Source organism: Bubalus bubalis, chromosome X (assembly GCF_019923935.1).
Source record: "Bubalus bubalis isolate 160015118507 breed Murrah chromosome X, NDDB_SH_1, whole genome shotgun sequence".
NCBI classification, from domain to species: domain Eukaryota; kingdom Metazoa; phylum Chordata; class Mammalia; order Artiodactyla; family Bovidae; genus Bubalus; species Bubalus bubalis.
This window is the reverse complement of record NC_059181.1, coordinates 46,414,100-46,427,984: the sequence shown is the minus strand read 5'-3', so window position 1 is coordinate 46,427,984 and position 13,885 is coordinate 46,414,100. Positions and strand designations below refer to the sequence as shown.

Below are 13,885 nucleotides of genomic sequence, written 5' to 3'. Positions count from 1 at the left end.
GAATTCCAAGGATTGCTGAGAGCTACCATGAGCTAGGTCCAATAGAAGCAAGGTCCAATGCTGTAAAGAGCAATATTGCATTAGAACCTGGAATGTTAGGTCCATCAATCAAGGCAAATTGGAAGTGGTCAAACAGGAGATGGCAAGAGTGAACATCAACATTCTAGGAATCAGCGAACTAAAATGGACTGGAATGGGTGAATTTAACTCAGATGACCATTATATCTACTAAAGCAGACAGGAATCCCTCAGAAGAAATGGAGTAGCCATCATGGTCAACAAAACAGTTCGAAATGCAGTACTTGGATGCAATCTCAAAAATGACAGAATGATCTCTACTCATTTCCAAGGCAAACAATTCAATATCACAGTAATCCAAGTCTATGCCCCAACCAGTAACGCTGAAGAAGCTGAAGTTTAACGGTTCTATGAAGACCTCCAAGACATTTTAGAACACCCAAAAAATATGTCCTTTTCATTATAGGGGACTGGAATGCGAAAGTAGGAACTCAAGAAACACCTGGAGTAACAGGCAAATTTGGCCTTGGAATACAGAATGAAGCAGGGCAAAGACTAAGAGAGTTTTGCCAAGAAAATGCACTAGTCATAGCAAACACCCTCTTCCAACAACACAAGAGAAGACTCTACACATGGACATCACCAGATGGTCACACGGAAATCAGATTGATTATATTCTTTGCAGCCAAAGATGGAGAAGCTCTATACAGTCAACAAAAACAAGACCAGGAGCTGACTGTGGCTCAGATCATGAACTCCTTATTGCCAAATTCAAACTTAAATTGAAAAAAGTAGGGAAAACCACGAGACCATTCAGGTATGACCTAAATCAAATCCCTTATGATTATACAGTGGAAGTGAGAAATAGATTTAAGGGCCTAGATCTGATAGATAGAGTGCCTGATGAACTATGCACAGAGGTTTGTGACATTGTACAGGAGACAGGGATCAAGACCATCCCCATGGAAAAGAAATGCAAAAAAGCAAAATGGCTGTCTGGGGAGGCCTTACAAATAGCTGTGCAAAGAAGAGAAGTGAAAAGCAGAGGAGAAAAGGAAAGATATAAGCATCTGAATGCAGAGTTCCAAAGAATAGCAAGAAGAGATAAGAAAGCCTTCCTCAGTGATCAATTCAAAGAAACAGGAAAACAACAGAATTGGAAAGACTAGAGATCTCTTCAAGAAAATTAGAGATACCAAGGGAATGTTTCATGCAAAGATGGGCTTGATAAAGGACGGAAATGGTATGGACCTAACAGAAGCAGAAGATATTAAGAACAGGTGAAAAGAATACATAGAACTGTATAAAAAAGATCTTCACGACCCAGATAATCATGATGGTGTGGTCACTCACCTAGAGCCAGACATCCTGGAATGCGAAGTCAAGTGGGCCTTAGAAAGCATCACTACGAACAAAGCTAGTGGCGGTGATGGAATTCCATTTGAGCTATTCTAAATCCTGAAAGATGATGCTGTGAAAGTGCTTCACTCAATATGCCAGCAAATTTGGAAAACTCAGCAGTGGCCACAGGACTGGAAAAGGTCAGTTTTCATTCCAATCCCAAAGAAAGGCAACGCCAAAGAATGCTCAAACTACCACACAATTGCACTCATCTCACATGCTAATAAAGTAATGCTCAAAATTCTCCAAGCCAGACTTCAGCAATACACGAACCGTGAACTTCCTGATATTCAAGCTGGTTTTAGGAAAGACAGAGGAACCAGAGATCAAATTGCCAACATCCGCTGGATCATGGAAAAAGCAAGAGAGTTCCAGAAAAACATCTATTTCTGCTTCATTGACTATGCCAAAGCCTTTGACTGTGTGGATCACAATAAACTGGAAAATTCTGAAAGAGATGGGAATACCAGACCACCTGACCTGCCTCTTGAGAAATCTGTATGCAGGTCAGGAAGCAACAGTTAGAACTGGACATGAAACAACAGACTGGTTCCAAATAGGAAAAGGAGTACGTCAAGGCTGTATATTGTCATCCTGCTTATTTAACTTCTATGCAGAGTACTTCCATGCAGAGTACTGGAGAAGGCAATGGCACCCCACTCCATTCCTCTTGCCTGGAAAATCCCATGGACAGAGGAGCCTGGTAGGCTGCAGTCCATGCGGTCGCTAAGAGTCGGACACGACTGAGTGACTTCACTTTGACTTTTCACTTTCATGCATTGGAGGAGCAAATGGCAACCCACTCCAGTGTTCTTGCCTGGAGAATCCCATGGACAGAGGAGCCTGGTGGACTGCCATCTATGGTGTTGCACAGAGTCAGACACAACTGAAGCAACTTAGCAGCAGCAGCAGCATGCAGAGTACATCATGAGAAATGCTGGACTGGAAGAAACAAAAGCTGGAATCAAGATTGCTGGGAGAAATATCAATAACCTCAGATATGCAGATGACACCACCCTTATAGCAGAAAGTGAAGAGGAACAAAAAAGCCTCTTGATGAAAGTGAAAGAGGAGAGTGAAAAAGTTGGCTTAAAGCTCAACATTCAGAAAACGAAGATCATGGCATCCGGTCCCATCACTTCATGGGAAATAGATGGGGAAACAGTGGAAACAGTGACTGACTTTATTTTTCTGGGCTCCAAAATCACTGCAGATGGTAATTGTAGCCATGAAACTAAAAGATGCTTACTCCTTGGAAGCAAAGTTATGACCAACCTAGATGGCGTATTCAAAAGCAGAGACATTACTTTGCCAACAGACGTTCGTTTAGTCGAGGCTATGGTTTTTCCTGTGGTCATGTATGGATGTGAGAATTGGACTGTGAAGAAAGCTGAGTGCCAAAGAATTGATGCTTTTGAACTGTGGTGTTGGAGAAGACTCTTGAGAGTCCCTTGGACTGCAAGGAGATCCAACCAGTCCATTCTGAAGGAGCTCAGCCCTGGAATTTCTCTGGAAGGAATGATGCTAAAGCTGAAACTCCAGTACTTTGGCCACCTGATGTAAAGAGTTGACTCGTTGGAAAAGACTCTGATGCTGGGAGGGATTGGGGGCAAGAGGAGAAGGGGACAACAGAGGGTGAGATGGCTGGATGGCATCACTGACTCTATGGATGTGAGTCTGGGTGAACTCCGGGAGTTGGTGATGGACAGGGAGGCATGGCGTGCTGCGATTCACGGGGTCGCAAAGAGTTGGACATGACTGAGCGACTGAACTGAAGCATGAGCTAGGAGACAAGGAAATAGTAATCCCTGGAGTCTTCATAGAGAGCATGTCGCTGCTGATGCCTTCATTTCAAACTTCCAGCCACCAGAGCTGTGAGAAGAATTTCTGATTGTTTAAGACACTCAGTTTGTGTTGATTTGTCATGGCAGCCCTATAAAATGTATGCTCCTCCAGCTAGAGTTCTGGCCCCAGGTACAGCCTGGAAAGCGATCTAATTAGGCTAATTAATATGGAGGTCTGTTTTCATCCTCAGAGAGAATGGTGAACCCCTGCTGCAAAATGATATTGAAATTAGTGGACTGTCAGTAATTGTGACCAGAGAAGTGAAGATGTTCAGATCATATAAAGAGGATTTAGGGGCAAGTATCTCCAAAATCTTACTGTAGAATTTGACTTCATGCTCTGAAGGTATCTCCCCCTCCCTTTATCCAAAATCAAAAGAATTAAGTGATCTAGTCCCTTCCATTTCTGGGGCTCAGTTTTTTTTTTTTTTTTCTTTTCCATCTGTTTAATGAGAGAGTTTGATTGTATGACCATAAGAGGCTTTCCAGCTCTAACAATTTATGGATCTAGGAGGCAGTTAGGATTAAGGAGAATTATAAAAAGCAAGCTTGAGACCATGTCTAAGGATTCATACAGATTTAGTACATTAACTTGTACCTTCTACTGCTTTATTTTCAGAACTACCCAGTGGCTTTTGTTGTGCCTAAGAATGAACTGACTTTGATAACTTGTCTCAGCCCTTGGAAACTGGGTTACCAATTTGGCATAGAACCTTACCTGTGTTGACCTAAAACAAATAGACTGCCAGATATTTCTCCAGCATAGATGGGTTTCTTGGAATGCCACAAAGAAATATAATTCATGGTGTGCAACTTTGGCAGGACATGTACATGTACTTGCACAGAAAAGGAAGGAGAACACTTTTATACAGGAGAAAAGAAATTTGGGAAGGCTATGGTAAACAAAGAGTCCATGGCTTTTCATTGGCTGAGTCCTTGCCAGGAAAGAATATGAGTCTTTCCTCTTCTTTTTTAGTTTTGCTATTTTTTCCTAACCAAACTTGGCCCACTTACCTGATGGGCAGCAAAGCCAATCTACTGACACTGGGTTGTGGGGAAGGAAAGTGCTACGTCAATTTTCTCTCCCTTGGTTCTTATTTTGTCATAGCAAAGAATTGAAATTACAGACCAGGATAGCTTTGGGAGGCAAGGTTTATTGAACAAGCAGTGCACTCTCAAGACATGAGAGCAGACCAAACCCTGCAGGAGTGGTCCTGTTCAATCCTGGCTTTCATTTTTATATCCCTCGTTCCCTCCCCTGGGGCTTTCATTTTTATATCCTTTGTTCCCTCCCCTGGGTGGTTCAGTTCAGTTCAGTCGCTCAGTCATGTCCGACTCTTTGCGACCCCGTGAATCGCAGCATGCCAGGCCTCCCTGTCCATCACCAACTCCCGGAGTTCACTCAGATACATGTCCATCGAGTCAGTGATGCCATCCAGCCATCTCATCCTCTGTTGTCCCCTTCTCCTCCTGCCCCCAATCCCTCCCAGCATCAGAGTCTTTTCCAGTGAGTCAACTCTTTGCATGAGATGGCCAATGTACTGGAGTTTAAGCTTTAGCGTCATTTCTTCCAAAGAAATCCCAGGGCTGATCTCCAGAATGGACTGGTTGGATCTCCTTGCAGTCCAAGGGACTCTCAAGAGTTTTCTCCAACACCACAGTTCAAAAGCACCAATTCTTCGGCGCTCAGCCTTCTTCATAGTCCAACTCTCACATCCATAAATGACCAGTGGAAAAACCATAGCCTTGACTAGACAGACCTTTGTTGGCAAAGTAATGTCTCTGCTTTTGAATATGCTATCTAGGTTGGTCATAACTTTCCTTCCAAGGAGTAAGTGTCCTTTAATTTCATGGCTGCAATTACCATCTGCAGTGATTTTGGAGTCTGACACTGTTTCCACTGTTTCCCCATCTATTTCCCAAGAAGTGATGGGACCGGATGCCATGATCTTCGTTTTCTGAATGATGAGCTTTAAGCCAACTTTTTCACTTTCCTCTTTCACTTTCATCAAGAGGCTTTTGAGTTCCTCTTCACTTTCTGCCATAAGGGTGGTGTCATCTATATCTGAGGTTATTGATATTTCTCCCAGCAATCTTGATTCCAGCTTGTGCTTCTTCCAGTCCGGCGTTTCTCATAATGTACTCTGCATAGAAGTTAAACAAGCAGGGTGACAATATACAGCCTTGACTTACTCCTTTTCCTATTTGGAACCAGTCTGTTTTTCCATGTCCAGTTCTAACTGTTGCTTCCTGGCCTACATACAAATTTCTCAAGAGGCAGGTCAGGTGGTCTGATACTCCCATCTCTTTCAGAATTTTCCACAGTTGATTGTGATCCACACAGTCAAAGGCTTTGGCATAGTCAATAAAGCAGAAATAGATGTTTTTCTGGAACTCGCTTGCTTTTTCCATGATCCAGCGGATGTTGGCCATTTGATCTCTGGTTCCTCTGCCTTTTCCAAAACCAGCTTGAACATCAGAAAGTTCACGGTTCACATATTGCTGAAGCCTGGCTTGGAGAATTTTGAGCATTACTTTACTAGCATGTGAGATGAGTGCAATTGTGTGGTAGTTTTAGCATTCTTTGGCGTTGCCTTTCTTTGGGATTGGAATGAAAACTGACCTTTTCCAGTCCTGTGGCCACTGCTGAGTTTTCCAAATTTGCTGGCATATTGAGTGCAGCACTTTCACAGCATCATCTTTCAGGATTTCGAATAGCTCAACTGGAATTCCATCACCGCCACTAGCTTTGTTCGTAGTGATGCTTTCTAAGGCCCACTTGACTTCACATTCCAGGATGTCTGGCTCTAGGTGAGTGATCACACCATCGTGATTATCTGGGTCGTGAAGATCTTTTTTTGTACAGTTCTTCTGTGTATTCTTTCTGACTCTTCTTAATATCTTCTGCTTCTGTTAGGTCCATACCATTTCCGTCCTTTATCAAGCCCATCTTTGCATGAAATGTTCCCTTGGTATCTCTAATTTTCTTGAAGAGATCTCTAGTCTTTCCCATTCTGTTGTTTTCCTCTATTTCTTTGCATTGATCACTGAGGAAGGCTTTCTTATCTCTTCTTGCTATTCTTTGGAACTTTGCATTCAGATGCTTATATCTTTCCTTTTCTCCTCTGCTTTTCACTTCTCTTCTTTGCACAGCTATTTGTAAGGCCTCCCCAGACAGCCATTTTGCTTTTTTGCATTTCTTTTCCATGGGGATGGTCTTGATCCCTGTCTCCTGTACAATGTCACAAACCTCTGTGCATAGTTCATCAGGCACTCTATCTATCAGATCTAGGCCCTTAAATCTATTTCTCACTTCCACTGTATAATCATAAGGGATTTGATTTAGGTCATACCTGAATGGTCTCGTGGTTTTCCCTACTTTTTTCAATTTAAGTCTGAATTTGGCAATAAGGAGTTCATGATCTGAGCCACAGTCAGCTCCTGGTCTTGTTTTTGTTGACTGTATAGAGCTTCTCCATCTTTGGCTGCAAAGAATATAATCAATCTGATTTCCGTGTGACCATCTGGTGATGTCCATGTGTAGAGTCTTCTCTTGTGTTGTTGGAAGAGGGTGTTTGCTATGACTAGTGCATTTTCTTGGCAAAACTCTCTTAGTCTTTGCCCTGCTTCATTCCGTATTCCAAGGCCAAATTTGCCTGTTACTCCAGGTGTTTCTTGAGTTCCTACTTTCGCATTCCAGTCCCCTATAATGAAAAGGACATCTTTTTTGGGTGTTAGTTCTAAAACGTCTTGGAGGTCTTCATAGAACCATTAAACTTCAGCTTCTTCAGCATTACTGGTTGGGGCATAGACTTGGATTACTGTGATATTGAATGGTTTGCCTTGGAAACGAACAGAGATCATTCTGTCATTTTTGAGATTGCATCCAAGTACTGCATTTCAGATTCTTTTGTTGACCATAATGGCCACTCCATTTCTTCTGAGGGATTCCTGTCCGCTTTAGTAGATATAATGGTCATCTGAGTTAAATTCACCCATTCCAGTCCATTTGAATTTGCTGATTCCTAGAATGTCAACATTCACTCTTGCGACCTATTGTTTGACCACTTCCAATTTGGCTTGATTCATGGACCTGACATTCCAGGTTCCTGTGCAATATTGCTCTTTACAGCATTGGACCTTGCTTCTATCACCAGTCACATCCACAGGTGGGTATTGTTTTTGCTTGGCTCCATCCCTTCCTTCTTTCTGGAGTTATTTCTCCACTGATCTCCAGTAGCATATTGGGCACCTACTGACCTAGGGTGTTCCTCTTTCAATATCCTATCATTTTGCCTTTTCATCCTGTTTATGGGGTTCTCAAGGCAAGAATCTTAAAGTGGTTTTCCATTTCCTTCTCCAGTGGACCACATTCTGTCAGAACCTGAGTGGTACCTGGGGCTTAATTGCTTGTGCCTTATGAAAATGAGGCATGAGTCTGAGACCAAACAGGGAAGCAGATGTGCCAGGCATATTTTCCCAGCAGAAGTCTTCAATCAGTTTCACAGTTCTCCTTTTTTGTTTTTTATTTTGTTCACCCTCTGTGTGTGTGTGATATCCTAGTCATCACTTTGTCTGCCTGCAATTTTGGACCCCTTTCTTCCTAATCTAACTGCCTAACATGCCCCCCTCAAGAGATGGGAGGCCCAGTTCTTTGAGACTAGGGACACCAAGATCTCTCTGACTACTTCCTGCTGAGCTGGGGTGGCAAGGGATGTTGAGCCTCTCCCTTTTGCTATTCTTAGGCCTTGGGGTCCTCAGGATCTGGGTAACAGTGTCTATCTAAGGGCAAGTGGTAGATACCATCAGTATTTATCTGTAGTTCTGTGTATCCCCTCTGAAGCATTATGGCATTTTGTAATTCGGTTACCTGGGCAGAAACAAAATGGGTTAAACAACTAATAATGCATGGAGCAACCATAAGCAGAATTAGTATGATGACAACAGGGATCAGCAGGGGCAGTAGCCAACTCCAAATACCTCCTCTCCAAGAAAAGATCCCAAAGAGGGACTGGAGCCAATCTGGAGGTGCCCCTGCTCAGTCATTAAGATCTTAGATGATTTATATGATCTTTTTTTCTTTTCTTTTTTTTTTTTGAACTTTTTGAGAACTGAAAAGCTTTCTTAAATTTTGATTGAGGCGCTAACTCCAAAACAGCAGGTCTCATTCAGAATGGCACAGGTTTCTCCTTGTTCTGTATTCAAAAGATCTATAGCCTGCCTATTTTGGAGTACCACCCCTTCCAAGCTGTCAATAGACTTGTTGAACCTCTAGAGCTGATGCTGTGGCTTCCCATCCCTGTTGCATCATTATTGAAATATTAAGCACTGCCCTTGTGAGGAGGGTGATCCCCACAAACCAAAGAGCCCTGTAGCTATAGATTATCCTATCTCCAGTCTTTCCAAGGTGGGATTATCACTAACGTATGTGCCTCCCCAACTGGATGGTATTTGGTAAGAGAGGAGGTCGCATTAGTGTTGATATGTGACTTCTTCTATTGCCTGTTCCAGGAATGAACTCAAGTTGAAGATAGCCCCTGAGGTTGTCCTTAGTTTTCCAATGGTGAGAAACCAGACTCTTGGAACCATCAGGACTATTGTGCAGATCCTATACCATTTGGTCAGGAGAATAAAGTATAGAGACCTTTGACATAAGAAATGATATCCCATTCCTACAAGGGAAATTCCCACCTAATGGGGGCTGACCTAGGTTGTTAGATTTAGCCCTAGTTAGGTGAATCTGTTCCCTGTACATTGGATGGAGGCCTGTGCTTGGTGGTGATACCCCCATTTTATATACTGTGTCACTATTGAGGGTGATGTTTGGCATGAGGGATGTGTTCGCATTAGTTGACAAATGGTGTTTCAGAAGGTGAGTGAAATAATATTATGAGGGTGTGCATGGACTGGCTAGTGTAGCATGGCCTTATTTCTCATGCATTTCCACAATCTTGGTCAGGGTTTCAGAGATTTGTTCCCCATACATTCCCCAGATCCTCCCCCAATCTCAACTCAGATAGATGTATATAATTGTATGTGGGCATCTGCAAACCAGGCTCCATTATTATTGTTAGGGAAGTTATTGGTATTGTAGGTCTAATAGCCATACACTGTGCCACTTGTTTTCCAATTTGGGGGAAGAAGGTTCCATTTCCAGCCCCAAGGATTGGTGGCTAGAATTTCACATCAGGTAATTCCTTCTGAAGTGTGTCCTGGGAAGCTTTTAGCTTTAGCATATTTGAGTCTAGCAACCCAGAGTTGAGAGGAGTTCAGTAGCTCCATAGTCCAGTTACAATGGGAGGATGAGTTAAGTGCCCCAATGAAGAGATCACTAGGAATCTTTATGCGTGGTTTTCCATCTCACCAAGGATAACTCACAAAGCATTTGGGCATGATGCCAGACATTATTTCAACTTCCCTGACCTTTAAGATATTTTTTCCTTCTGAGTTAACTCATTTAGGTTTTACAGAATTGAGAGTGGAACTTAACCAATTTCCATTGACTTGTGTTAGGTTGGCAAAGGGTACAGTAATGGCCAATAGAGAGCACTCAAGCAAGTTACCATTGGCACAATTTTGTTTTTTATGGCCAAATCAGGGCACACCCAACAGTTAGACTTGTTCAGGCACTTGGTGACCTTGGTGATGGCCAGTCTTAAAGGATGTATCTATGAATAGCCTAAGCCAGACAGACAGACAAGAAAGAGGTGCCACATCATGGTGTGTAGGGCATAAGGCTTAGACAAGAAAGAGGTGCCATATCATGGTGTGTAGGGCGTGAGGCTTATGGGATCTGAGTATAGCAAATATGGAAAGAGTTTCCCTGGGAAAAGCAAATCAAGAGGGTAATTGTAATAAAGTATAAGCAGAGCAGTAGGCTTAACCTGAGAAATTCAGTTTCCTGAATATTCATCTGAATAGCACTAATCTGTAGTCTTGAATAGATATCAGAGGTCTCCCAGGGGTTCGCAGGTGTACTGAGCATCCTCTTTTTCCTTCCACAGCTTGACTCAAGAGTGGTGAATCTAGGAGTTATGTCCTGGTACCTTGACTGTAGGAGTAAAAAAGTAGGGTATGGGACCTTCCATGTAGGCTGAAATTGAGACCCTGGAGATTCATCTTTCTGAACTTTGATTAGCACCTGAGTCCCAAGAGCATACAAAGGTGACTATTTGAGCTCCATTGAGTCCTGATTATTTGCCCATAAGCACATCTCTCACTGAAATTGCCCACTAGTCATAGCATAGGAACAAAGGGCTTGGGTTTCTGGGTCTAGAAGGAGGTCATTTACATAGACAAAGTGTCTCCCATATAATGTCTCACAGAGGCTGAGACTGACTTGTTCTCTAGGTGCAATGCAAGTGCTAAGGAGAACTAAAGGTAGGCCTTTCTCTACCCCAAAGAGGTCTTTTGGATTCTTTCTTATTGCTATTTTTAAAAATTGGTTTGCTCTCTCTACTTTTCCTGAGGACTGAGGTCTCCAGGGACAGTGTAGATAATAATTTATACCTAGAGCTTATTTTTTTGTTTGTTTTTATTTATTTTTTAAAAAATTATTTAATTGGAGGCTAATTACTTTACAAAATTGTAGTGGTTTTTGCCATACATTGACATGAATCAGCCATGGGTGTACATGTGTTCCCCATCTTGAGCCCCCCACCCACCTCCCTTCCCATCCCATCCCTTGGGTCATCCCAGTGTGCCAGCCCTGGGGACCCTGTCTCATGTATCAAACCTGGACTGGTGATCTATTTCACATACTATAATATACATGTCTCAATGCTATTCTCTCAAATCATCCCACACTTGCCTTCTCCCACAGAGTCCAAAAGTCTGTTCTTTACATCTGTGTCTCATTTGCTGTCTTGCATATAGGGTCATTGTTACCATCTTTCTAAATTCCATATATATGCATTAATATACTGTTGCAGTACCTGGGTTTCTCATTGCGGTGGCTTCTCCTGCTGCAGAACATGGGCTCTAGGGTGCCTGGGCTTCAGTAGTTGTGGCACATGGGCTCAGTAGTTGTGGTTCCTAGGCTCTAGAGCATAGGCTCAATAGTTCACAGGCTTAGTTGCTCCATGGCATGTGGGATCTTCCCAGACCAGCGATTGAACCTGCATCTCCTGAATTGGCCGGCAGATTCTTTACCACTGTGCCACCAGGGAATCCCCAAGAACACATTTAGAGATGAAAAGGAAATTGGGAGGGCTATAGTAAACAAAAAGCCCATGGCTTTTCATTGACTTAGTCCTTGCTAAGAAGGGCTTCCCCGGTAACTCTGATGGTAAATAATCTGCCTGCAATGCAGGAGATCCCTGGCTGGGATCCCAGGGATTTGATCCCTGGGTGGGGAAGATCCCCTAGAGAAGGGAATGGCAACCCACTCCAATATTCTTGCCTGGAGAATCTCCTGGATAGAGGAGCCTGGTGGGCTATAGTCCATAGGGTTGCAAAGAGTTAGATATGACTGAGCGACTAACAGTTTCACTTCACTTGCTAGGAGAGGACTCTTCTTCTTGTTGGGCTCTGCTATCATTACAGGTCCTAAGACGTCCCCCTTCTGATCTCTGGAATTTATTTATTTTAATTTTTTCTTTTAACTTTTCATTTTGTATTAGAGTATAGTCAATGTTGCAATAATTTCTGGTGAATAGCAAAGAGACTCAGCCATACATATACATGTAGCCATTCTCCCCTAAACTCCCCTCCCATACAGGATGTCTAATGAGGTGGATGAACCTAGAGCCTATTATACAAAGTGAAGTAAGTCAGAAAGAGAAAGACAAATACTATATATTAATGCATATATGGACTTTATTTAATTGAAGTTTTTATTAGGTTTTTACACTTGTTCCATCCAATTTGTTAACTTCTCTCCACATCCAGTCCTCTTAGGGATGAATAGTACAGGTGGAAGAAACCTGTACTATGTTCATGTGACTTAGGAATATTGAGGAGGAACTTTAAGAATGTCAGCTCAAGGAACTATTTATCTTTTCTGGTCTGTAGTTAGATAGACCTAGAAAATCCCATGGACGGAGGAGCCTGGTAGGCTGCAGCCCATGGGGTCGCTAGAGTCGGACACGACTGAGCGACTTCACTTTCACTTTTCACTTTGATGCATTGGAGAAGGAAATGGCAACCCACTCCAGTGTTCTTACCTGGAAAATCCCAGGGACGGGAAGCCTGGTGGGCTGCCGTCTATGGGTTTCACAGAGTCGGACACAACTGAAGCGACTTAGCAGCAGCAGCAGCAGCAGTTAGATAGACCTACAATTCAGTAGTTGTGAGACCGTGGGCAACTCTTTATTTTTTCTGACCCTTGGTTTCCTTATTGTAAAATGGGCTACTAGCTACCTTATGGAGTAGTTATGAAGACTGAATGAGACAATATGCATAAATATACTCAGTAGGGTATCTAATACATAATACTGTGCTATACAGTTATTTCACAGACGTTAGTTACTTCCCTCTTTTTCCACTTGGAGGTCAGGATTTTGGAAAAGAAAGAAGGATTGGGATTGAAAACAGATGGTTATGTTGATATCAAAGAAGAGGACTTGGTCTTAGCTAAAATGTGCTTCTGGCAAGAAAAAGTTTGTCTCTCTTTCAATCATCGTCTCTCACTCTCTCATTCTCATTTTTGTGCTTTATATGCATTATCTCATTTTTGAATCTTAATTCTACAAGTTAGGTGTTATCACAATCCCTTTTATGTAGATGAAGAAACTGAAACTTAGATAAATTAACTTGCTCCAGGCCTCACATTGAGTAAAGGTTAAAGTTTATAGCGGATGCAGAATCCTCACTTCCTCCATCTTAATACTAACCAAACACACACAAAATGCTTAAGAAAGAGTAAACATATAGATGCTATTTTCTTTAAATAAGTTAATTTTCCTTTTCTACACTCCTTGATGTCTTTTAAGCTCTTTGTAGTTTGATCTTTGATCACATTTATTGATAATACATAGTAACCCTGACTGAATTTGGAGGCTGGATCAGATGATATTTCAGATTGGAAGTTCTTCTGTTTAAGCAAAGTGTTGGCCCACATCCCAACCCCATGAGTAACTGATCCTGAACAGTTTTCTTTGCAGACTTTCTTTCCCCCAGCTGAACCATCACCAAGGAATGCACCACTCAAAATCCTTCTGGAAAAATGCCATTCTCTGTCCATCTCACAGAGCATCCCCATGGAGCTGGATCAAGTGGGTTGGAGGAGATCCAGGAAGCTTTGCACAGGTATGCCTTTTATGCCCTTTTTTTTTTTTTTTTTTTTTTGAGGTGGGATATGCTTGGCAGACCTCATGCACAGACAGATTGTGTTGACATTATCCTACTTCCGTGACAACCCTTCCCCCCCCCCCACCCCCAGTTCCCTAGTACTCTTCCTCATTGGCACTTGAAAATTCACATTAGCAATGACAAGGTATAGATTTTTCCCTCTCCATGCTCTTCTTTTCTTATTTGGGGCCTTTAATATCAATACACTCAAATATCTTGCTAAAGCCTTCTTTTCCCCCCAAGGCCCTCTGTACCCAGTACCTTCCAAGTCTCATAAACTCTAGTTCCCCCTCTTCACCATTTTCATAGTACTCCTATATACACCTTTCTCC

At 42.4% G+C, this 13,885-nt stretch overlaps 1 protein-coding gene across 4 annotated transcripts in view; it reads left to right on the top strand.

Annotated features, from left to right (window-relative positions):
• Nucleotides 1–13,885, top strand: part of ARHGEF9 (Cdc42 guanine nucleotide exchange factor 9) — a 386,748-nt gene that overhangs the window by 60,276 nt on the left and 312,587 nt on the right. For 2 of the 4 annotated variants that reach the window (XM_025276866.2, XM_025276863.2), the window contains one exon: nt 13,367–13,511. In XM_025276866.2, coding sequence (XP_025132651.1) covers nt 13,463–13,511 — 49 coding nt within the window. In that variant the 5' untranslated portion in view covers nt 13,367–13,462. Of the gene's footprint in view, nt 1–13,354; nt 13,512–13,885 lie in introns of all 4 variants that reach the window. The other 2 variants (XM_025276865.2, XM_006054273.3) reach the window with 1 other exon arrangement.